Raw genomic sequence first — 25,150 nt, 5'->3', positions numbered from 1 at the left:
TGGGTCTGGAAGGGTGGGCAGGATTTGGAAGACAGAGACATAGGGTATGACTTTTCTTTTTCCACTATGATTCTTCAGGTTTAGGCTCTCAGCCTATTTCATCAGATAGCACGTTTTTGCTGATTTCTCTTGCATTTCTGACTTTCTGTATCAATCCTCCACTACATAGCCTCACTGAGAAACAATCATACCAAATTAATCACTGTCTCCTGAGTAAACCAAACATTTTAAAAAATCCCTTTGCCTCTCTCTCTGCTTGCTCACGGCTGTCTTCTCTTCCCTTAAGCGGGTTGCAAACGAATAGAGTACAGTAGGCTTACTTCATTTTCAGTGTCTTTCTTGACTCCCCACCCCATGAATAAGTGCATTATCTCATAGGGATTTCCCAAACTCTTTACATGGTGTTTGATTACTGTTTCTTATATTGTATCACCTCATTTATAAGCTTGTTCCCCCAAACAAACGATGAGACTCCTGAGGGCATGGGCGATGATAAAAATCTCTGCATCCTCAGTCCCGGTGTCTCTCCCATGCTAACTATCCACCGTCCACACATATATACACATATATACCCTGGTGAAATCAGTTCTTGATGGAAGAACAGTAGGCGCAAATAGAACCAGGGCTTGTACAGCAAGGTTCACATACGTAGCCGTTGATACTGAAGAACAAACTCGGGCCTCTGGGGGTTCACCTCTTCCTCTGGCTGTGGACTAATAACAGGAGCACACGGGAGGTTAAGGGCATGCCACCTGGAAGCCCACGTCGCCGCCAGTAGCAGCGACCGTAATTTACTTGTCTATAATCCTCCATGCGTTTCAACGTGCTTTCCCGGCCATCATGTAAACGTTTCTCTTCGGTGGCCTAAAGTGGCCCTTCATTCTCTTCCAGAACCAGGGAAACACCTCCCTTTCTTTCAGATTGGGAGAAAAAACCCAGGGACTTTCCTGGGGCTGGGAGCGGGGATTCCCTCTCCGAGAACGTGCATTTTTCGCTCCGCCTACCCGAGCTGCAGGCGACCAAGGCGAAGGAGCTTGGGGCACCTTGGAACGCTCCAAGCACCCTGGGTCCCCCTCCTCCCAGAGAAGGGTCTGGAGCCCGGGAATCCGCTAATTAAGCTCGCCCCCATTGGTTGTCCCCAAGGCACCTCCATGCCGTCACTGTGTTATGCTAATGAGGGGGAGTCTCATTGGCTCGGCCTCCGGTGGCCGCGCCGAAGGGCTCCTGCGGGGAGAGCCGGGTGGGCTGCGTCTGGGACCAAAGCCCACGGGACCCTCGCGCCGCCCCGGGCTGTGCCGGGCGCAGGCCCGCCGGGGGAGCTGCTGCGGAGGCCGCTCTCGGAGGAGGATCTTTACCTGCCTTTCAGGAAAGTGCTTCCCCAGCTCGCCGCGCACACTCCCACCCCTCTCCCCTCTTTCTAGGCACCGCGCGGCTTTTTTCGGCGAAGTAACTTTTGCATTCCCGCCTCCCCCGAGTCCTGGGGACCAGAGGCGGTGCCGAGCCTGGGGGCGGTTCCTTGGCAGCGTTGATTCTTGTCAGAGCCAGACTTTTGCTCCTGGGCTTGCTTTGCATCCTCCCCATCACACCCTCAGGAGAGACGAGCCAGCCCCCTTTCAGCCGCAGCTTCCGGCTCAAAGCAGACCCCCTCCCCCCATCCCAGGCCCGGTCCCCTTCTCCTGTCCCTCTGTCGGCCACAGCATTTTTCTTAGTCCTCGCCCTCTACTCCGCAATATTTTCTTTCTTTCTCCTTCCTCCCCTCCATTTGTTGTTTTATGTTTCCCACTCTTTGAGGAAGGATGGTTGATTTGGAGAGCGAAGTCCCCCCTCTGCCTCCCAGGTACAGGTTTCGCGATTTGCTGCTAGGGGACCAAGGATGGCAAAACGACGACAGGTGAGTGGTGTGGTGCAGTGCTGTTCCGTGAATACAGCTGACAAGGAGACAGAGATGGAGAGGCTCAACAGGGGAAAGGAGGGAGAGGAGGAAAAGGGAGCCAGAGACTGGGGGAGGGAGTAAAAGGGACTCTTGGGTATGTCTCTCCATTTTGACTCTATACAGCAATTGCCATAGACAAGGAACTCTTTTCCTTTTTCACTTTCTTATTCTTGCAGTGCATTTATTTGGTGCTTATTCTTTTGTCTCTATGTGCTTTCCTAGGATGTGTGTAAGGCTGGTATGAGAAGTGCAATATGTCCAAATGGCACGCAATATCAGGGCCAAAGAATTTTCATTTTTCTCCCCTTAAGCGTTGTTCATCAAATTAAAAAATGTATCCAAGTTGGTTGAAAAAGCACATTAGAAACTTAAAATCTCCTGCACCTGTTTACTAGCTCCTTGTCAGTGTTGTCTTGGTCGGTGTCCACCTGCCACTGGGGATTTTATGCTCTTTAAACATTTGGAGTTGCAGGTAGACAATTGGTTTATATATGTAACAGGTAGTTAGTGAAAAAACGTTTGCAACTGAAAGTACTCACTTTGAACAGGTCAGTGTGACTCCTATTAATAATGGTGTTTGTATAGCATGATCACACCTTTTCACGATTAATGTATTTTTAACCTAAATAGTATATATGTCACAAAATTAAAACTGTTTCAACTAGAATATTTATCATTAGCAGAATATTGCTCATGTGTTTTATCTATAGCATCACTGCTTTGCCTAAACTTTTGAAATTCCTCCGGCTATCTCTGTCTCATTATTTAAAAAGCACTTTTTATGTTTCATTGAATTTGGTATTTTCTGGAATAGTCATTTCATGTATCACATGCCACACTTCCTTGTTTTTAAATGATATATGCATAATAACTAGGCTCTCAACTCAATTGAAATGTTTCCTTGAAGTTCAGTTTGTTATTGATGCTGTATTTTAATACGTAAAAGATCCATTATTGGTCCGATTCAAAATCTCCTCCCCGGTCACCACTGAGCAATACCTTCCTTCTTTTCCTCACCATCTCAGCGCCCAATACCAACTCCTATCCTTACACAGAGGGGATTTTGTCTTGGGCATCGAGTATAGACTTCTTTGGTCTCATATTAGTAATTTAAAGGGACACGGATGTTTCATAAAGGGTAATATTTCAATCCGATCTCTTCTTTTTAGGGAAAAACATTTATATTGGTTAAAAGTTAAAAGAATAAATACCAATTTACCAGTATGCATGGAGAGTAAGGTGTTCTGGTTGACTGAAGATAAAGAAAAGACTATTTAAACAAATTTGCAGTGCTAGTTGACATTTAGATAAACTGTATCAGCCTAGTTAAATGATTAATCCAGTGAAGCGCATCTTCGTAGTGATTGAGTCTATATTGTTACTTCGGGACCTCAGGATCATCATGGAGAATAGAAATACTCATTGTAGAAAGCATGAGGCAGGCTGACTACATAGTAGCATTGTTTGTTTGTTTTTAATATTCTATCCAAGATATGAATGTGGTTGCCCTCATTTTCCTAAGGATGCTGCAGATATATTTCAGGAATTAAGAATTTTGGTTAGTCGAATGCTCTCTAAATAAGTCACTGCTATATTAAAAGAAAGTTTTGTACATTTATTTAAAATATCTATTATGATAAAAATTTATGCTAGTACAACTTGAACTTAAAAATTAGGCATTATTGGGCTGGCCCAGTGGCACAGCAGTTAAGTTTGCACATTCCACTTCGGTGGCCCAGGGTTCGCTCGCTGGTTCAGATCCTGGGTGTGGACCTATGCGCCGCTTGTCAAGCCATGCTGTGGTAGGCATCCCACATATAAAGTAGAGGAAGATGGGCATGGATGTTAGCTCAGCGCAGTCTTCCTCAGCAAAAATGAGGATTGGCAGCAGATGTTAGCTCAGGGCTAACCTTCCTCAAAAAAAAAAAAAAAAAAAATAGGCATTATTTACTATTAAAATGAGGCATTAAACATTTCAAAAATTGTTCATCCATTTTTAAAGATTTGACTAATTTTGTGGCTTCATGAAAACTTAATATTTAGTTTTGGTTCCCCATCTTTGAAGATAGGATCCTTTGATTAACAGGGACGCAGGCTTCAATCCTTTGCTCATTTATTCACTAGCTGAGTGGCCTTGGGCAAGTTATTCAGCCATTATGAGATTCAATAATGTTGCTTCTGTAAGGTACAAGACTAACACTTAGTTGGCACTAAGCACTGGCTAGTGCTATATGTTAACTGTGCTATATGTTACATATATATGTGTGTGTGTATGTGTATATAGATATATAAACAAATATATTAACCTTTGCTATATGTTATCTCAGTCAATTCTCACACAATCCTTGAATAGTGGATAATTATTTTAAGGACTAGGAAACTAAGTTTCTGCGAAATTAAATACTTGTCATGGTAATATATTTTATAACTGTAAAGATGACACTTGGGCTCAGTTCTGTGTAACTCAAATTCCTCAAGAAACTCTGAGCTTCTTTCCACTCAATTTGCATTTATAAGGATAATTTATAGCATCTAGCATAGTTTAGGTGCTCAATAAATGTTAGTTCCCTTCTTCACTTCTGATTTGCAGTTTGAAATTCTTTTTAATTTTTCTTCAGAATCCTAAATTAACATGTAGTAAGTAAAGCTATCTCTTTGGTCTTTAATATGGTCACGAATTTCTCTTTGCAATTAAGTCTGAGTAGCAATCTCATTCTACTCGGTTATCTCCATGGTCTCATTTCCTAGAGTTGAGAAGGAAGCAGTCTTTCATATGGGAATAGGTAGACAGGTTCAACCGACAGATACACTTAGTGCTCTGCCTATATTCCCTAGGCTGTTTTCTATGAATACCTTTTGCCTGAGGTTTTCTGGTTTATTTTGTTTTTTCCCCTGACCTTAAGAGCACACCAGGCCCACTTGGAAAGCAAGCCAGAAGTGCCACTGAGTATAAAGGGATTCGTTAGATAAATACCTTAGCTCCTTGATTGGGAAAATTCTGAACCATGGTCTACACTGTCCAGTGGGATTGAGCTCCAGTTGCCCATAGTGGTAACTGACTTGATATTGCCAGCTTTATTGGCTTCCTTCCCCACCTCTGCCCTACTGGCATTTTCTGGATCATTTCCCAAATAAACTACTTATGCTGCAGTCCTCATCTCAAGGTCTGCTTCTAGGGGAATCTGAACCCGGATAGATATCTTCTTGCTGTAGGGTCACATCCTAGAGAAGATGAGGCAATTAGATGATGGGAAAGTAGACACTTTCTATGTTGCTCTTCATTTTAAGAATTTAAATTTAATCTTAGTAGGACAGGTTGACTGACGTGTGACAATGAGTGAGGCATAAGATTGATGTGCGAAGGGGTGTTGGTATAGAGAGAATATTGGTGGGCTTATTGGGATACAGGAAATGTCTGTGCCCCACCACAGATATCTTGTGAGCTAACCTTGGCTAGTTCAATTAAATTTATATTGTACCACCTTTTGGTAGGTACACACACACATATAACGTATGTGTAATATATCTGTGAATATATATATGATGTATATGCAATAGATCTGTATTCTATATGAAATATAGAATGCATAGATAATATGTGTATAATGTATATATCAATGCCATTCTTACATAATCACTTCTCCCTCATTTGCATTTTGATACCTTTTCTGAATATAACATAAGGGAACAGAGTTAGACACAGGAGTGCAGATAATTTAGCACATGAATGATACTAGTTCTGGGAGGGCATGAGATAAGTTTGAGAGTTGCTAAATGACAACACTGCTTATGCCTTAGGGATGTCTGTTATGTATATGATGCATGTTTATTTCTTTGCCGTCCTGAGTAAAACACAAAAATCCAGTTCAAATGCTTCGTCTAATATTTCTTTAATGGTCATTTATCCATTCAGCTAATATCTGAATGCATACTACATCCCAGGGCTCAATCAAGTTAGGTTTGGGGAAGAATATAGGAAAGAATGTTGGACAGTGCTTGGTCAGGAGGTGTTCATGGATACGATTAGAGGTGAACTTCACCCCAGAATACTGACAGTATTGTTTGTATTATGAGGATATCCTTGCAGAATTTCCATTTTAAGACTGTCAAGATTGTGCACCATTTGTAGGTAGGATATTCAATGTTTGCTTGCAAATCAAGTAGCTGAAGTCACTGTATTAGAGATGGCTCAAAGTATTCAATATATTTTGAATCTAATATTTAGAATACTTAGTATCTTCAAAGTTACTCTATGATTGAAACTAAAATGACCGGAGACTAAATTTAACTGGTTTTATATGGGAGCCATTCTGTAGTATGTAGAATTGTTGTAGTGTTAAAATCCATTGTTTTCTGTTTTAATATTTCTAAGATTCGTAAAACAATAAAGATATAGGATATTCTCCTGCAGTTAAAGGTTGGTAAATTTCAGGTTTTAAATGCCTTCAGCCAGTTGGAGCAGCCCTTCTCATCTTTCATCATGACTTAGTAATTTAAAAGTTTGGAAGACAATGCACTTGATGTTGGATAAATTATCACAACTGTGGATAAATTACTGTTAATGGACAATTCTCAGTGGCAGTCGTACAGGAGTAGGCTATTTATTTAATTAACACCATTCTATTTTCAAATATCTGATCAGTTTCATCTCCAGTAATTTTAAGTATTCTTTCATATTTTATAGGTGGCATTTAAAAGTAATACAAGCAAGTCGCCTAATGCATTGTAGTAATTGAAAACATAAAAGGGTTTGAACAAAGAGTACAGTTCAATCGATTAATAGTTTGAGTGTTTATAAAATGAGGAAAATGGGTAGCTTTTGGAGTATGCTTAGATGTCATACAATGCAAATATATTACTTTATATAATCTAATTAAATTGGGGGAATGGGTTTTAGATTGGCATATGGCATATTTATATAACTTACCAATTTTATCCCCCTTAATAAATTATATATTATTTTGAAAAATAGTAATTTAATGTAAAGTACTGACTCTAAGTTTGGAAGTTCAGGTCAATAAATCCACTTCTAAAATACTTTGTGTTATTAAGAAGAATGAAATGTTATTTTTACTGTTTAATTATATAGTGGAATCAACCATGCATATGCAATATCTATAAAAAAGATTTAAGCATTTATTGTTAGAGAATCCAGACAGTGCTGTGTTTCTTAGCACTGTCTATACTGTTAAGGGAAATCTCCATGAATAAAGCAGTAAAAAGTTACGTACTACTGAAGTAGGTAATGGTGCAAAAAAATGACTTTAGACATATATAGTATAAAACATAAAATGTGGAGAAAAATGCATTGTTTAATAATTATTGTTTTTTGATTGTCACCAAGAATTCAGATATTTATACTTTATATAAAACATATATGATTCCTTCCTTTTGATCTGCTGTTATAGATAAAATTGAAATGTGGCTTTTCAGACTACTTAGAATTTATTTTTAAAGTTTGATTCCATTCAGCCACTCTCACAGATCCACTTTTTGTAGATGGTTATGTATTAGTGATACCTTTTCGGTGAGTATTATACTTTTAACTTTTCAAAGTACCTCTACGTACAATAAATCTTGGACATGGAAGGTTGGAATGTAGTAATTTCATTTTCCACATAAGGTATCTGACATTTTCAGGAGATTAAACTTTCTACTAAAGGATTTCTCCATTGCAGCTTCAAGTTAATCTTGAGGGTAGGTGCAAAAACATTCTTCCAGATAGATGACCAAGAAAATGATTTCAGCTAACTTAATTGTTTGATCAAAATCATGAGCATACTTTTTGTCTTCTTTGTTAATAATGTAACTGAAGTTCCTCAAAAACAGATTTGGAAGGTAATATGAAAAATAATACAAATGAAGGCTAAAAACTCATAGTTTGATCTTATTATTGGTACGAAATAAAAATTAAATTAACAATATATTTAGTTATAGCATGTACCTGTACCTAGGCCACCATTTTATGTTTTTGCTGTTTTTAATAGTGAATATGATATTTATATTGGCTTTTAAAAATCATGTTCTTGTTTATTAAAATGTTTTATATGTTTGTAAATCATTTTGTCATTGATGGTTTATCTGTTTTATTAATGTATTTATATATTGCCAATGTTGTCTTTTTATGCCCTACGCTTGTCTAATTTCCTTTAAGGAAATGGCACCAAAAGAAATATTTTTCACAGTGAAATTTAACCGGTTACTTTACGTGTTTATAGTGTGAAACTAAATTAGCTTGACCTTTTCTGAGCAATATTTAATACCTTTGATAAAATGTTTTTAAACTAGTGCTTTTCCTGAGTTTTAAATTGGTAATTAAAATTTTCTCTGTAAAAGTAATCAAAACAATAGATAACGATCCAGAGAGAAAATTACTTTTACTCTTTGGCAATCCTTGACCAGATATGGGATTTTTTTTTTATGGGTCATAAAAAAACAATTCTTTTCACAAGGATCTTAATCATCAGACAGCAATCAAGTCACAATTTAAGAGAAAATCACTTGGAGAACAGAGTGAGAAGAAAAGGTTGCATCTGGAGCATGGACAAAATTTCATCCTCAGTACAAATTCAGAATTGGTTGTGTGGAGTTGTAGAAAATGAGATATAAGTGGAGGCAGGGGATTGCTGGCCCTTCTGATATTGCACGTGCTGCCCAAGTAGAGCAGATATGGAGAAGCAGGGCCAGAAACTTCTTTCTGGTAGAAGTAGTGGTGGCATGTAAATTCTTAAATTTAAATCCTTAAAGTTGTATGCAAATGACCAAACTTTATGAACAAATTAGAAAGTCTGAGCATAGATATATATTTTACTCTTGCAGTTAAATAAAATATAAAGCATTGTTGAATCTGTCAAACATTTAATCGGACCATATTAAATATATCTAATATACATTTATAAATAATGATTATTGTACTTCATTCGAGTTAACATAGAAACCAAGAAATTTGCCACATATTAGAAGCATGAGCTTTACTTTGTCAGCTAAACCACGTTATTAGTTTTCTTTTGCCTAAAACAGTCAGTATTGACAGCTTTTCTCTTATGAAGTATATCATTGTAGTTTTCTTAGTTATACACTCATGTATTACAGAACAAAGGCTGTGGTTCCTTAGGAGCTGAGGTTTCCTTGTACGCCCCGTAGATGCACTTGCCAACCATCTCTCCGACCTAAAGCTTTCTGCATATATGTTTGGCCTCATAATTTGTCCCAGTATCTGGGCACTGTATGACCTGGAGCCACTGTGATATTTGATCTCATGTCTCTCATGTAGAAGAGTCACCATGTAAATGCCTACAGCAGATAAATAAAAACCCAGGCTCTGTGAAGGCAAGAAAGCACCATGAAAATGGTCTTGGATCCTTCATATCTGATCATCTGGAAGCAGAAGAGTGGATTAGAAATTCTTGACCTTGATTTCTCAATAACTAGATACAATTAGAACAAGCTGACTCTTAAAAAGAATCTAAGATGTACTATAACCTCAAGGGAAGAAGGAACCACTGCACATACTTGGATAAAATATATCATTTTTGTAAACTAATTCAGTACACTAGTGGTATTAGAATTGTCTCCTTTGACTGGGAAGTGGAGATGGGTTTGGAGTTGGGAAGTGAAGAGATTAGAGGCTGGAAAGGAATAGAGAGAAAATGCTCCTAGGTGTTGGGGAGAAGACCCAAAAGAAGGGATACTGAGGACAGTGAGATTCCTCTTCACAATTTTGTTTTGGATCGATCATATTTATCTTCATCTCTTTTTTGTCAAATAGAAGCAGTGGAAGAAAACAAACAGGATCCTTGACTGTCAAGCCTGGCTGGTCTATAGAGGACTGCGGTTGGCAGCAAATCCCCAACTCTTTGACCCTTTCCTGTTTAAAGTCTTAACTGGTTGTGTCATTGGAACTGTGCTTTAGTACTCTCAACGCTACTGTGGTTATGCTTTGGCTCTGAAGAGTGACAATGATTTCCCTCTGTGCATGCATTCCTTGAACTCAGAGTTGTATTACTTCCAATTTTCACAGTATGTAAATTTGTGAAAGAAATGGACTTTGCATAGAAAGCCAAAAAACCAGTGAGTCTAAGAAATAAAGGACTGCTTGTTCTTGGCTTTCTTGCACTGGACTTTGCACAGAATTATAATGATGAATTGTTATTACAAGGGCACACTTAGCCCATCTTGTAAATCACTGTGTGAATAGGGATAAAAGCAGATTAACACATTTCAACCTCATTTAACTCCCTGTGGGAAAACTTGGAGACTGTGCACATATTGCAAACAACCATTATTAACAACGGGGACCAGATGTGTGGTTTAATAATGGACAGCCTACTGTCTCAGGTCTGTCAAAAATTGAAATACCACTCAATCTACTGGGAATCAGATAAGGTGACCACTAAGCTGCACAAGTACCAGTAAGGGGTGATGGCAATGACTTTGGTCACTGCCACATCATGTGGTGATGACATTGGAAGATTATAGATGGAAGAGTTCACTATTTTGTTTTGATTTCTTGGCTCTCTCTTCACAAGAGTTCATGTGCTATTTCACCTATTTCTACTGAAAATACAGAAGATAGAAAATGGATGACGACGTTGAATATAGCACTTATCAAGACAGTGAACATTTACTAAGAGCTTAATATATGTCACACATTGTTGTAAGCATGTTGTATGTATTATTTCATTCCATCTTCACAGTGGCTCTGAGGAATTCTATTATTTTTTTCCTTTGTACAGATGAATTACCTGAGATACAGAAACACATAACTTGTTCCAAGTTATATAATTATAAGAGGTAGAACCAGAATCTAATTATTATGCATACCAGTTATATTTATAACATAAACAAATGTGCTCTAATGCTATTAAATAACACAAAGAACAAAATGCAAACAAATGGAAATGCTTTTGAAGGTAGAAAAATCACATAGTGTCTGGATCCCTCTAGGCTGGTATTACAATGCTTACTCGAAAGGAAAGTTGTGGAATTTTCGAAGTAGGTAATATTTCCTGGGAGAAAATATTTTTTTCCTCTAGAAGTAGAGTATTGTTCTTTTGACAGCCTGGAGAGAGTGGATTGAAATAGGAAATTAGTAAAACAACTAAAGCAGAGATTTTATCTCTATCTATCTATCTATCTATCTATCTATCATCTATCCATCTAAAAAAAACCAAAGCATATACAAATCAAAAATACATCATATAAGATTGTATAATTAACTCATCAAGACTCTTAAAATGTCCACTTTGGAAACTTCTGCCAGGGTCATCCGTCTCCAATAGCTCTTTGTTACTTTACTTAATCCGTAACAATTATCTTTCTTTTGATATGGCTGGGTGGTTTTCCCAAGTTTCTCAGTAGAACTTTGGGGTCTCCTACTTCTACTTCCTAAGGTATTTGTACCTGTGTGAAATTCATTTTTCTCAACCATCGTACTGGTGATGTTGAACACTCTCTTGCAGGTGTGTTGCGAGGTGTAGATGTGGCCGTGTGAAATTACTTGACTGAGGGCTTAATACTTATCCCTACCTATTAGTATGTTTCACTTGTTCCAAAGAAGATTTGCAATGGTTCACGTAAATACATGCCATAGCATGAAATAAATAGAAAATACAAGACAATGAAAAGATAATAAGTGGAAAAACCCAAATTCAGTGTAGAGTTGGTATACAACGTGAATTCCATGAGTTCCTCTATAGTCACTGGAGATGGGCCACAGAGTTAGCCAGAGCAAAGAAGAAGATATGATCAGTCATGTAAGATGAGAAATAAACCAGTAGTTCAGGAGAAATACAGCTTTCCTTGGTGTTCACATTGAAAGGACATTGCTCCCGTGGATCTTCAGTTAGTTACAATGTCCTCACCTACTTTCCTAACATAAAAGAATAGCAAGTTTCATAAAACTTTTATAACGTTCTCACCACCAGGTGCTGATATAACTTGAATTATTCACTTAAAGCAGATATGCAGGACACTCGTAAATGTATTTCAGATATATCTTGTAGGACAGAAAAAGGATCACCTGAGGTTACTGATGGCTTATGAGTCTTTCATATAGTCTTCCTTAAAAACTTTTGTTTTTATGTACATGGCTTTGATTAATAATTAAGAATGCTCAGGGTTTAGAGTTACATTCTTTGTTGTGAACCTGAAGTGTGAATGTAGTCAATAGGCAAGGACAGACAGTCTACAAGGATTCTAACCAAAACACAAGCCTGAATTGTGGTTATTCTTACCTCCTCACAGATAGTAGATTAATTCATGTATTTTCTTTTCCCACAAATGCCTAAAGAAAACATTATACAACTCAACAGTCTATTAAGACTTTGAAAGTATCCTGAATTTAGTTATTTATATGGCCCTGTATATCTTTATCTATGTATATAGAAGTAGAAATGTCTCTAGATATATTTGTAGAGATACAAAGAGATATATAGTAAACACAAGCATTATAGCAGACTTCTGGTTGCTAAGCAATTGACATAATATAAATAGCCTCCAACTAGAACATCTTTTCAGTTTATTCATCACCACCAGTATCACTATCATCCTCCTGAATTCTCCATTTCAAAACTTTAGCGTAGTTTTTTACTGTGTCTTCAGCTTGCTTTCCCAATTAGTCCTTGATCTCCATCTATTCTTTTTTGGTAGGATTTTTCTTCTTTTTGTTTAAATTAATACAGCGTTTGCCAGTGTGCTTCATTGTTCCAAGTCTCTTCTATACACCCCACCTTCAGTAATCTTCCATTGCCAACTCAAGCCCCGTTCAACCTATGCATTTTCATCATCTTCTTGAATAGGATTTTAACACAAAATATTCATGTTTTAAACCTATGCTATGTCACTAGTGCTTAGTATGTGAAATTTAAACTGCTCAGCTCAGTATTCAGTGCTCTTCATTAATTGATTCCTTCATTAATTCCTCCTAAACTGTTTTTGAAATTTAATCACTGTAGTTATTCACAGAAATCACCCCTCACCTCACATGCTGATACCTGCTTCATCACCTCCGCTTGTGTGATACCATGATCTGAGGCTGTCTTGCATCTCTTCCCATCCATGTTATCCCCTCCTTCATGACCAGACCCAAAACTGGCCACAGAACCAGAGTTACTAATGAAATCTTTGAAATCACCCAGGGTGTTCAATATATTTTGCTTATGCTCTTGTTTAATAATTACTCTCACGCTATTTCAGATATAATATATAACTTTCTAGGGAAAAGCTATGTCTTTAATTCACTATGGATCTTCCAACATTATTTAACACAAGTGGTTTACACAAAGGCTCCAAGAATGTTAATTCTGTAATATAAAGAAGATATTTTTTAAAAAAATTCACAGCTATGAATATATATGTGCACCACATATATACATTATTATAATAAAAGTAAGGGGTCATTTGACTTTGAGATTTTTTTTCCCGCTGGGTAACAAAATAGTTTTTTAATGCTCCTTCTAAACCCAGGTATAGTAGTTTGAATCATTTGACTTGAAAATGCCTTTCCCACATCTAGTTTAATATTCACAAGGAGCTTTCCTTTGGAAATGGCAAAGCAGAATGTGCTTCAGTCCATAATTCATACTGTGACAGTTCAAATGACTGTTAAAGTGAATTCTGAAATTTACATAACGAGCTGCTCAGTGAAAGCCATCAATCCACTTGACAGTCAGCAGTGCCATTGTCCAAGGGACTTGAGGAGGTGTTCTAAAAGGTCAACTGGATCTCACACTCAGATAGGTAGAGGTAGCAATCCTTACGTAATTGGGACAAACAGAAGGAATTCTTTTTTTTGGTCTTAAATCCTGTAAAAAAAAATTTTTTTTCTTATTGAGGAATGTGTTTGTAATATTTTAGAGTATGTTTAATTTTGAATGTTAGTATGAATAGAATGATATTCTCGAGGAATAAAAACAATGTGAACTGTATCAGTGGCAGTTATCTAAACATGCTCCAAGTCTTTGAATAGAAGGTGGCACATTGTTCTAAAACATGTATATTCCTATTATTATTCTATTTACCAAGCCAGATTCTTACCTGTTTGTTTTTGTCGCATGGAATGACCACTTTTGATTTAGTTTCACTCTCCTTTTCAGTACCAGAAAGAAGCTTGTGATGCATGTCTTTACACTTACAGCTTTACTAACACGTGGCAGGTAGGAGAGAGACTAACTCTAGTCACGTACAGAAATATATAATTAAATGTGTGCTTAAAAAAAATACTAATTAAAGTGTTCATCATAAAGTTGTTCTGACTTGCTGATTCTCTTCCTCCTACAACATATTCCAAGTAACGTCTCCTTTTAGTAAACGCATATCATGAAGTGAGGGAGAAGTTGCTCTGTGCATCCAAAATTGTGTTCAAATTGAACTTATTCCTGCTCCCATATGAGGTAGAATGATGTATGAGAGGTACTTGAATGGTAAGATTCACACTATCCCTGAGCTTATATTGTGTTGGAGAGATGACATACAAAATAAGTATATAAATTAGAACATGGTACAACGAACAGTATTATGGGAGTATTGGAAAAAGTTTCTTGGAGAGCTCTCGAAAGAAAGTTTTGTAGATTAAGATTCATGTCTTAGAAATAAAGTAGTAATGGCTAGCACAAAGGCACAGTTGTCTTCCACAGAGCTTTCTAGAACAGGGCATGTTCTAGGAAAAATGCAGTAAGTAGACTAAATTGGAAACAATATATGAATACGTGAGGATTGATAATGGATATTAGTAGTTTGGGAGGAAGATTGTAGGAGAACTTATACTGCCAAGCGAAAGAGTTTGATTTTTTTTTAATTCTGTAGACTGTGGGGAATTGTTGAAAGGTTTTGAATAGGAAGTGGCATGATGAAATTGTCGCTTTAATGGAATTATTATTTCAGAACTGTGTGGAATGGTTGGGAAGAGAAAGAGTGGGGAGATTCAGGAAGCGACTAAGTGGGCTAAAAGAAGTAGAGCTGTGATAGTGAAGAAGGCAAAAAAAGATCTAATAAGAAACTTTAGAAGTGTCGTTAGCAAACTTGGGAATGGATTGGGGTGAAGAATATCGATGTTGTGAAATGAGAAGAAATATGAAAAGAGGATCAATTTGTGTTAGTGTCTGTCTTGTTCATCCAATGCAATTAGATATTATTCATTGGATTATAAATTCTACGGAACATAATTTCTAGTATCTAATTAATTTGCCTCGCAAAAACATCCAAGAAAGGTGCTATGCAGTGTACTCATTTTGTTATTGATCACATTCAATGCAATTCAACAAGCAATAGTTAAGTCCTGACCATTAGTTGTGGTCTGTGCTAATGTCTCTGAAAACAAAGAATAAGATGTTTTCAACTTTCCTTTATCTCAGGAAGGGAAGGACAAAAAACAAGTAATTACTATATAGCATACTATCTAAAAATAATGTAAGTATGAACAAATTATAGAGCTAGCACAGAGGGAAAATGATTATGTGATTATATTATGTACATGTAATATGTACACATAAAAGCAACTATATTGCATTTAAACCTTTTTAAATTTATTGTTTTTGTATTCTTCACAACATGGATGAAAAGGTAAAGCAATTCCATGTGTATTTTATAGGTAGCAACTCAACTAAAAATAACGTAAATGCCTGACAAAAATAGCAGAAATCCTCTATTGATTCTTTCAGTCGCGAATTATAGAAAACTCAGCTAGGATAGCCTTAATAATTAATAAACTCAACAAAACGAGACGTCTGGAACTAGAGCAGTTTCAAGATTGACTTAAGAGCCCAGAATATATGCATTTTCCCCTCGGCATCCTTTGACCTATGTTACTCTATCTGTGTTACCTGGCGCTGCTTCCCCTTGGTCCCTGAATGGCTGCTCTAGTTTGAGGTACTACCGTATCACATATAGTGACAAAGTCCAGAGGCAGAGAGAAGAGTTGTCCTCGTTATGCCCTTCTTAGAAGTGAGAAAAGTCTTCCAGAGGCATCCCAACAGATTTCCTCTCCTGTTCTGTTGTCTAGAATTGGTTTTGTGCCATGCCCAAGCCAAAGGGCAATGAGACCGCTATAAATGTCTTAGAAGAGTTCCATTCAATCTAAGGAGCTCCAGGTGGACTCAGCTTCCTCTGAAGCACTTTATAACTTTGAAGTGTATGAATAAAATCAAGTGTATTTACGGAAAAAAAAATATGTGTTTCTGCTGTTTTTAAAACAGCAATCAATGCCTATGAAAATGTTTGCTTTGGTTTTGGAATGAGGAAAGCAAGAGGAAAGTCAGAGTTATTTTATTTTAAAAAAAAGCTTTTAGAAGGTTTGTAGGAGCACATCCTAAGTAATGCTTGGTAAAAGTTGATTTAAAATTGATATGCCTAAATTAAAAGCTGTTTTAATGAAATGGGATGAGTATGGCAGACTATAGAATCACTCACTGAGATAATGAACTAAAGGGGCTGTTAGCTCTCTTGGATCACCTGCAGACACCCAAGAGAATCAGGAGTACATAAGGATAGCCAAATATATGTGTAATAAATGTCCCAAATACACATACTCATGTTGCATACATTTTTAAGGAAGGTGACAACTTCTTCGAGTGACGATGATGGGCTTGTCTCAGAGGGGTCAGTCTTTGGTTGGGTGGACAACCCAAAGATAGCTAGTTTTAGTTGTAGAGCAGAAAAATTTAGTTTTAGAACAGTTATGTTTAAACTCATTAGAAAACTCAGTTGCAAATAACCCATTGAAATCATTTTATTCTTTTATTTTAAAAATTAAGTTTTGACCTTTAATCCTAATACTTCTAGACTATAAATAGTGTGCTAAGTAGTATTTTTGATAATATACTTTTAATGTGTAAAATTGCTAAAAGAACAGTTAAAATTCTTTGACTCCTTACATGCATACATAAACGTATGTTTATTTTATAGGGAGTGACTTTAAGGATTATATTTACACAAATGGAGTTATACCAGAGAAGATACAGTTTCATCAACTGCTGTTTCATTTAACATATTAAGTAGATCTCCTTAAATCTGTTAAGTGAAATGTATCTTTCAGTAGATTCCTGAAACGAGATTACTTATGATTGTATAATATTCCATAATATGAATATATCATATTGTTGTTGTTGTTAGACATTTAGGTTGCTTTCGTGCTGGTATTTTACATTCTTACCTCTAAATATTATAGGCATCTGTAAGGCCTCGCTGATGATTTCCCTAAAATAAATTCCTAAATGTGGAATTAGCCTGTCAATGAGTAAGCACATTGTATGGCTTGTAATGTCTATTTTCATAGTGTACTCCAGAAATACGTTTCAGTTTCTATGTACAATAATTATTCCATGCATTATTATTATTTGGTACAAATTAATGAGACCCCATAACTATACAGATTCTAGATCATTCTAAAATACAAGTTTATAACATGGTTTACTGGAGGGCACTCTGTTAGTCCTTTTTACTTTCCTTGTGCCTTTTCCTTGTATCATTGTATATTTGTATCATTGGCAAAAAAAGAAAAAATAATGAAATTGACGCTCAGTGCATGTATTAGCAATAACCATAAAAGTTACTGCTTGAAAAAATCGCAAAATGCTTTCAATAAGACATTGCTTTTGTTTGCTAATAAAATCTCTATTTTGCTGTGCGCTGGTAAAAAAAAAAAAATGGAAAAAGATGAACAAATCACACTCAGACCTTGCCCTCTAGGAAAAGCTAATGATGTAAATGAAGAATATTCAGGTTTTTATTATTTCAGGTAAATCATCCTGTTTGTGGCACACTATACCCGAGTGTAGGGCAACAGCTTTTACTTTAATTGTTTTATTTGTTTCCCTGGGTTTTTTCCTGCCTATTTAATCCATATTCAAATACTACCCCTGCAGAAATTGAACTGCAAAAGCTGAGAGATTCAACAGCCACTCCTTGAAATGGCAGTTTGGTTTAATAGGAAGAAGAGAATGTGCCGTCACTGTGCCTCAGCTGACAGGAAAGATTTTTTAAAATATTGATTATGATGATTATGATTATGATGATAGTAATTTTTCCACACTGTCTTATCAAGGCAGGAATCAGGCAGGTTTTGAGCCAGAGAGGTCTGGTTTTGAAAGATGGATCCGTTTTTCTCTGGAATGAATTAGATAGCTGGGAGCAATGGAGCACGTTAGTATGTCAAAACACGGTAATCTGAGCTGTCTTAGTTTTGTAGTGGACCTTTATTTTATTTTATTTTTTATGATGTTACACTTACCTAGGCCATTGGATAGTCCCTTTAATTCTAAAAGCTAATATCAAAGAGCTGGTGTGACATGCTCTATGGGTTATTTGTGGCATTTTTTTTCATTAAAACGATAGATTAGAATTTAAGTGAAAAGTGAAATAAATAATTTTCTGTATTGAATAGTAACATGAAGATGTGTCTATAAATCATTGTAACTAAAGCCTGCAGAGCTAAAACATGATATTTAGCAATCTGAATAATGATATGGAATGTTAATAAGTGATGCTACTTGGTGAATGGTAGCATTATGGTATGCAATTAAATAATTAAAAAGGAAAGGTCATACACTTTTAATGTCACTATAGTATAGATATTGAGGGCATACACTCTTAACCAACTCTTACTGTTAGGTCTGGGTCCCTCCTCCAGCATTTAGTGACTGTCTGGCCTTGGGCATTTATTCAGTCTCTGAACTTATCAGTGTCTTCATCTGCAAAATGAGGATAATAATCTTACTGCCTTTGGGAAGTAAGATAATCCATGAAAAATCCTTAGCTCAGTGCTAGCTAATGACTACTGCTAAATAAACGTTAGTCGTTGATTTTGTTGTTTTATTAGTGGTATGTTATAAATTTTAGGATACCTAGTCAGTTTTTAGAAGTCATCAATATACTGTTACTTGATTTTTTGTTATGATTTATAAAAAATATTTTCAAAAACACAGTTTAAATATATGAAGTGCTAGTTCTTAAAGTTTTAGTTGAATTTTTCTGCATATAGAATATATTCTTTATTTTGTTAAGTAGCTTTGAGAAAAGTAGAATCTTGATAGCAAAAGTTTATTGCTGTTTTTTGTTTCATACTCCCTGAGTTTATTTTAATGATACTATGGTGACTGTGCTTTGGAGAGTCAAGCTCAAGATAAAGAATTCTTTCTCTCATTACTTAAAGACAACAAGACTTTTGTTTTCATATGAGCACTTAATAAATACTGCAGTTAAGAGATCAAGGAAAGGACCCTTGAAGAATATATAGTTTGTAATAGTAAAATACATTGTAGAAATTTTGTAAAGTGTACCATGTAAGGTTTTTTAAAAAAAATTTTCCCCAATTTTAATTTTAGTAGCTGTCTAAAGTATTTTCCTCTAACTGTATATTTCTACTTGTCTTCCTAAAAACTCATGTCTCATAAGAGAAAACGTGATTGGATGTTGGTTCTCCCAATAGCAGGGTAAGAAGGGGACAATAATGGTAACAGAAAAGCATGTAAGAAATGTTATTCTCCTACCAACCAGGGAAGTATAGATTATTGTTCAACTAGTATCAAAGCAATTTAAGCCCCCAAATGGTTAAATTCTCTCTGTCTCTTTCTTTTTTTTGGTGAGGAAGATTGGCCCTGAGCTAACATCTGTGCCGATCTCCCTCTATTTTGTGTGTGGGATGCCACCATAGCATGGCTTGATGAGCAGTGTGTATAGGTCTGCACCCAGGATCCTAAACTGAGAACCCTGGGCTGCCCAAGCGGAGCATGAACTTAACCACTACGCCACCCAACTGGCCCCTTAAATTCTTAATATTACTAGACTTTTAAAACATTAAATCGGCAATTTACACATCCCACGAGGTTTAAACAAACCTTAAAAATAGGAAGTCTAGTAGCAAGAAGAGAAGTGAAGGGCTTGATTCATCTGTTCTTATGTAATTAAGAATTCAATAGAGATGAGACGTGCTTTTAAAATAAATATTTATCTCTGGATTTGTATGCATTTAAATGTTATCCAAAAAGATAATGCCATTCTGAAATATGCTAAAGATGTGAAAATAAATGTATGTACATATGTATTTACTTAAAGTAGTGCAGAAAAGATCCCATTAGCTGGAATTAAAAAATTTAAATGTCATCAGTGTTTATTGTGCCTATCAAAATATTGTTGATGCGATATAAACACTGAAGTAGTTGAAGGTATGAAGTATATCTAAAATTTTAAGTCCTGGACATTTAGATGAGCTATTCCATTTTCATTCTATGAATTACTAAAACAGTATCCAAGGAATTGAATTTATAAATCTAATGGATGGGTGAATGAAAAATCTTTCTCTTTCAGTAAAAAAATAAAATAATTATTGTAAAATAATTCCATTCTTCTTGTTGCTCTGTTCTTCATAAGTTATCAAATTAATTTTATGATCTTTATAATGAGCATTATTTTGAATTAGTTAGCTTTCTCTTGGCCATAATAAATAGTTCAGTCATTTCCATTAAATAGGCCAATCAATTCCATTCATTTGGACAATTTGCTTCTTGGGTTAGGTGGGATGACAAAGGGGATTTGTTAGTATTTATTGTACATTAAAGTGAATATGCCTGGTCTGAACAATCAAAATATACATAAAATGTATGTATAGAAAATCTGTGAAAACCTTTAAGCTTCTTCCGCCTCTTCACAGTTTATTCACTCACTACCTGTATTTGATGTGCAAGTCAAGCTCCATCCTCTCTTTGAAGAAATGATTTGTATAAAGTATTTGACAGAGAATGCTAATTCTCTTACCTTTCTGATTCCTTCCTTCCCCTTCTCTCGAGCCTTATGTCTACTCTACCTTTTCTCGTACTTATTATTTTATTTCATTTTTATAACTGCTGCTCCGTTGAGTTGTCATTTTTCCGTATACTCTTATTCCCCCAACTAGACGCCAGATTGCTTTTACATCTTATTGTATTCGTACTTGGAAATAACAAAGCTTGGCAAATACTGAGCGATCAGCCTCTTCTACCTGGGAACAATCCTTATTCTGAGCAGAACACAGGTGAGCTGCTTCTTCTCCATGGGGCCCAAGTCTAGCAGATGCACCTTCTTTACCCAGAGTTCATTTTTGCAGAACAACCCTCTCCCCTGTCTCCCACTAAAATTCATAGTGTTTCTTTTGTTTGGAACTCTGAGCAGTCTGCTGAATACTAGACTGGTGATAAATCGTAAATTCTATTTGTACTTGGATAAAATGTATCCAAAACTCCGTTTAGAATATTGAAGCCAATTAATTTTACCCTGAGACCTCAGGTTCCTGGTCTGGCAAAGCCTATCAATTTACTATTAAAATAAAATTTGATTAGAAAAAATTAAGGTTTTTCTTTTGATGACAGTATTTCTAGTCGCTGCAATTTTTAATGATGTAATTTTCTGAGAATGGCTTCATTCCTCTGTACTCTCTCTGTCTCATCTCCATACTCTGCTGATTTAACTGTCCAGGCACAGTCCTCTCTGCCAACACTTCTCTCTTCTGAGCCTTCTGGAGTTCCCACACCATCATAAATAAATTTCCCTACACCCTCAGTTTTTTTTCAAAGAGAGTTCACTCCATTTGCTTATTTTAATAGGAACTAAGCTATAGCATTAAAATCTTTTCCATGAAGGCTGCTCATTTTCATACTGTTCCCCATATACGACAGGTCTGGAAGTGTGTTGCTGTTCTTACAAGCTATGGGCTGTTACATCTCCGTATCTTTGTGGTGCATGTCTTTTTATTATGATTTTTGTCTTTTCCTTCTCACTGTGTTCTGTCAGCTTTTTGGCGATCCCTCCACAATCATGGAGGGTATGGGTGCAAGCTTCCATTCTTTCTTCTTGTCTCAGAATCAATTACCCTTTTCATGCTCTTCACCTCAGTGAACAACCAATTTAAGACTCTGCCTTAATAGTTCCTTTACTTTGATGACTTTAATGTCCAGTTTCTTCAGTACTCTCTTGTAAGGCTGGACCTTAGTTAGCATGACCAGAGGTGCTTTACTTCCGGTAACTGACACTGCAGGATCCCACTGTGTGGCTGCTTGTTCTTCCTGCCAAACTGTCCTTCCAACTCAACTGTCCTTCCACTTACTAAACAGATTCATTTTTACGTACCCTCAAGACCTTCAGTCTCTTGTACACTCCACGTCCGTGCTTCTCTCCCATTCATTTTTAGCCTCTGTTTTTCTTTTCTGCCTCTTATTTACTCTTCTACCTCCTTCACTCATTTGTCTTACTGCTCTACTGATGCTCCTCTTAAAGTTTCTAAGGATCTTTATGATGCCAAATGCAATGAACAGTTTTCTTGGATCCTCCTTCGCTTGAAACTTCCTTCTCTTGATTTCTATGACATCATTCTCCTTTAGTTCATGTCCTGCCCATTGTTTCTTAGTTCTTCTTTACAGGTTTCCCTTCTTTTACTAACTCCTAGAAATTGTGTTTACCAAGGATCATTTCTTGGTGTTTTGCTCTATTTACTTCTTACCCCTTTCTAGTTTTCTTCATTCTGATTTCAATAACTTTAATGATATATTGATGATTTCCAGATCTCTATATTTCTCTTACTCCTCTATCCACAGCTCTAAACTTATACATACTTTTTCCCACTGAATGTCTTTGCAATAGTTGTCAAATCCAGAATGTCCCAATTAATTTTATCGTCTCTTTAAATCTATCTATTCTTGGTATTTTCTGTTCTGGGGAATGGTATCAACATGCAGCCAGCCACCCAAGCCAAGAGAATTAAATTCTATCTAAAGCTTGGTTCACCACAAGTGTCATTGATTCAACTCATAGATGGCTTATATAAATGTCTTCATATCTCCATTTTAGCTCTTACCTTAGAATTGATGTGGTCATCTTTTTCATTTGGTCTATTGAGAAGTGTCTTAATTTTTCTGCCTCAGGTCTAGTTCTGGCTGCTACCTGAGAGCTCCTCTGTCTGACATGAGTAACCATTTTTAGGCATTTTAAGGAAGACTTTCTTTTCTGTAGATCTCAGTTCTCATAATCCTCCATATTTCACTCTTTCCCAACCTTCGTCATACTTTATTTATTCGACTTTCTCTAGTTTGAATGAGCTGAAGCAGCTGCCGTGGTATCTGCACTCTGCCTTGATGCATCACTGCAGTGTAAACGGTGTGGTGGTGAGAACAGCATTCAAAGCTGAGTCTTTGAACCAAGCCCAGTCCAAGCTGCGTTGTCTTGAGTGTTTGCTGGAGGCCTAAGGTCGAGGCCAGGACTGAAGAAACTAGCAACTTGACTTTCTTTGGAAAGGCAGCTTGTGCAACTTGCCCTCTGTCATTCTAGCTAATCCAAAAATACCCCTCAAAATCTCAGTTTCATTTTCGCAAATTTACTTTCCCTGTTTGCATAAGAAGGAAAGTAACTCTTTTTGTTTAATCTCAAATGCACCCACATTAGACATTGCATTTTTGACCCATGTCATTAGTTACATGCTACCAGAGGTTACAATTTACTTCTTAGTGTGTAAAGTCTAAACAGACAGAGAGAATAAAATGTTGAATAGGGTGATGTGCTTTTTCCTTACTTTTCCACCAGATTGCCGCCTTTGTGTTTTTTAGAGTTAAAGATAACATATAAATTTAAGGTAATAAATAGGTAAAATGATGTAGAGCCCAGAATGAAGGAAGCTGGACATTTTTAGCCCTCTACAGCTGCCTCTAGGTTCTTTCCTTCTGCTCTAAGTAATATGGGTTGAAATCTGTTCATTGACTTTATTTCCTCGTTAGACCATTTATAGAATACTACTTTTTACCAGGCATTCTTCTAAGTACTTTTCATGCCCCATAAGGAAGAATAATATCATCCCCATTTTAAAGAGGGAGAAACTGAGACATAGAAAGGTTAAGTGACTGACTGATGGTTGCAAAGCTAGACAGTGGCAGAGCCAGTAACTCAAACTTTGTTCTTCTTGACTATTAGGCTGTACTGGAAGAGGGTAGACAGGTGTAGGAAGGGGAGGTAGGGATGAGGGTCTTTATTTCTCTAAAATCTAGTGTTGAGAAATAGATAATAGATCCTTAATAAATACACGTTGATTTTGAAATTCAGACATGTGCCATATGTTTTGATTAATGACGGACCACATGTACGACGGTGTCCACCGTTGGACGTGTCCCCGTTGTTAAGTGATACATGACGGTATATAATAAATCATTTTAAGGGAAGCTTTCCTGACGGATTTGCAGTATCATTCCTTCTCCCACAGAAACATCTTATGAGAGAGAATTTTTCCAAAGTGTGAGAATTTAGACATTTGTGATGCCCAGTGTTCAACTATCATCTGTATATTCATGTACACATCTAGTATAATTTAAATAAAAGACCAACAAAATGGAAGACTTTGTTTTCAAAACATAAAGAAATGTAATGGAGGGATGCAAATTGGGCGTTTTTATAAGACATGACTTTTAGCAAATACTTTTTAGATTAATTGAAGATAATTTGTATTTGAGTAGGACTTCTTTCTTTATTCAGAAAATTGTTATTTAAATGAATGAAAGCAAATCTCTTCTTACCAATAATAACTCCCCCTTCCCCACCGCCACCCATTTTTCTCCTTAAGATACTTATGGAATTCTCTGGAATGAGTCAGGCCACTGAGAGAATTTTGTATTATGTTAACTTCATTAGACTCTGGAGTAGCCTCAAGCCATAAGAGATGAGAAGAAAAATGAGGCAATATCCATCTGGTGGCATTCATTTTTAGTTAAGAGCAGTCAAAACCCAAAAACGTTCAGAGTATTAATGTTTTATTTTGTTTAGTTTTGAATATACATGTCTATTTCACATATAGATAAAAATAGAACTATTTTTACTAAACTAGTCTAACACTAGATATTAGTAAGCACATGGATTTAGGAAGTTACAAAGATGAAATACTTAGGAGAAATATTCCCTGCTTCCCACTCTCTAAGTATCACGTAAAAATGATCTTTCTAATGAAAAAGTGAAGTGCTGCAACCTAACCTATAATTTATTGCCACAGATTAGCATTTCTGTGGTTTTATTCTAAGCCTTTGTGATATAAAAAGCTAAAAATGCTAAAGGATATTGCATGTAGACTGATGTTTAGATTTTTAAAAAATTTGTATGTTTTGTAAATAGTAGCTGCAATTCCTTGAGAACAAATGACTTCCTTTTAGAAAAATGTTTTTATCAAAATAGTACATGTACATGGTTCAAAAAGTCAGCTATCAGAAGCTCACAGCAAGA

At 36.3% G+C, this 25,150-nt stretch overlaps 1 protein-coding gene across 13 annotated transcripts in view; it reads left to right on the top strand.

The window, feature by feature from the left end:
* Positions 1 to 1,008: 1,008 nt before the first annotated feature.
* Positions 1,009 to 25,150, top strand: part of KCNT2 (potassium sodium-activated channel subfamily T member 2) — a 351,003-nt gene continuing 326,861 nt past the window's right edge. For all 13 annotated transcript variants that reach the window (XR_011535342.1, XR_011535341.1, XR_011535339.1 and 10 more), the window contains exon 1: positions 1,009 to 1,891. Coding sequence is in view for 8 of the 13 variants with exons in the window: in XM_070602415.1 (XP_070458516.1) it covers positions 1,797 to 1,891 (95 nt within the window). In the remaining 5 variants the exon portion in view is untranslated. The remainder of the gene's footprint in view (positions 1,892 to 25,150) is intronic.

The sequence above is a fragment of the Equus przewalskii genome, chromosome 31 (assembly GCF_037783145.1).
Source record: "Equus przewalskii isolate Varuska chromosome 31, EquPr2, whole genome shotgun sequence".
NCBI lineage: Eukaryota > Metazoa > Chordata > Mammalia > Perissodactyla > Equidae > Equus > Equus przewalskii.
Note: the sequence above shows the minus strand (reverse complement) of the source record. Positions and strands in the feature narration are given on the sequence as shown.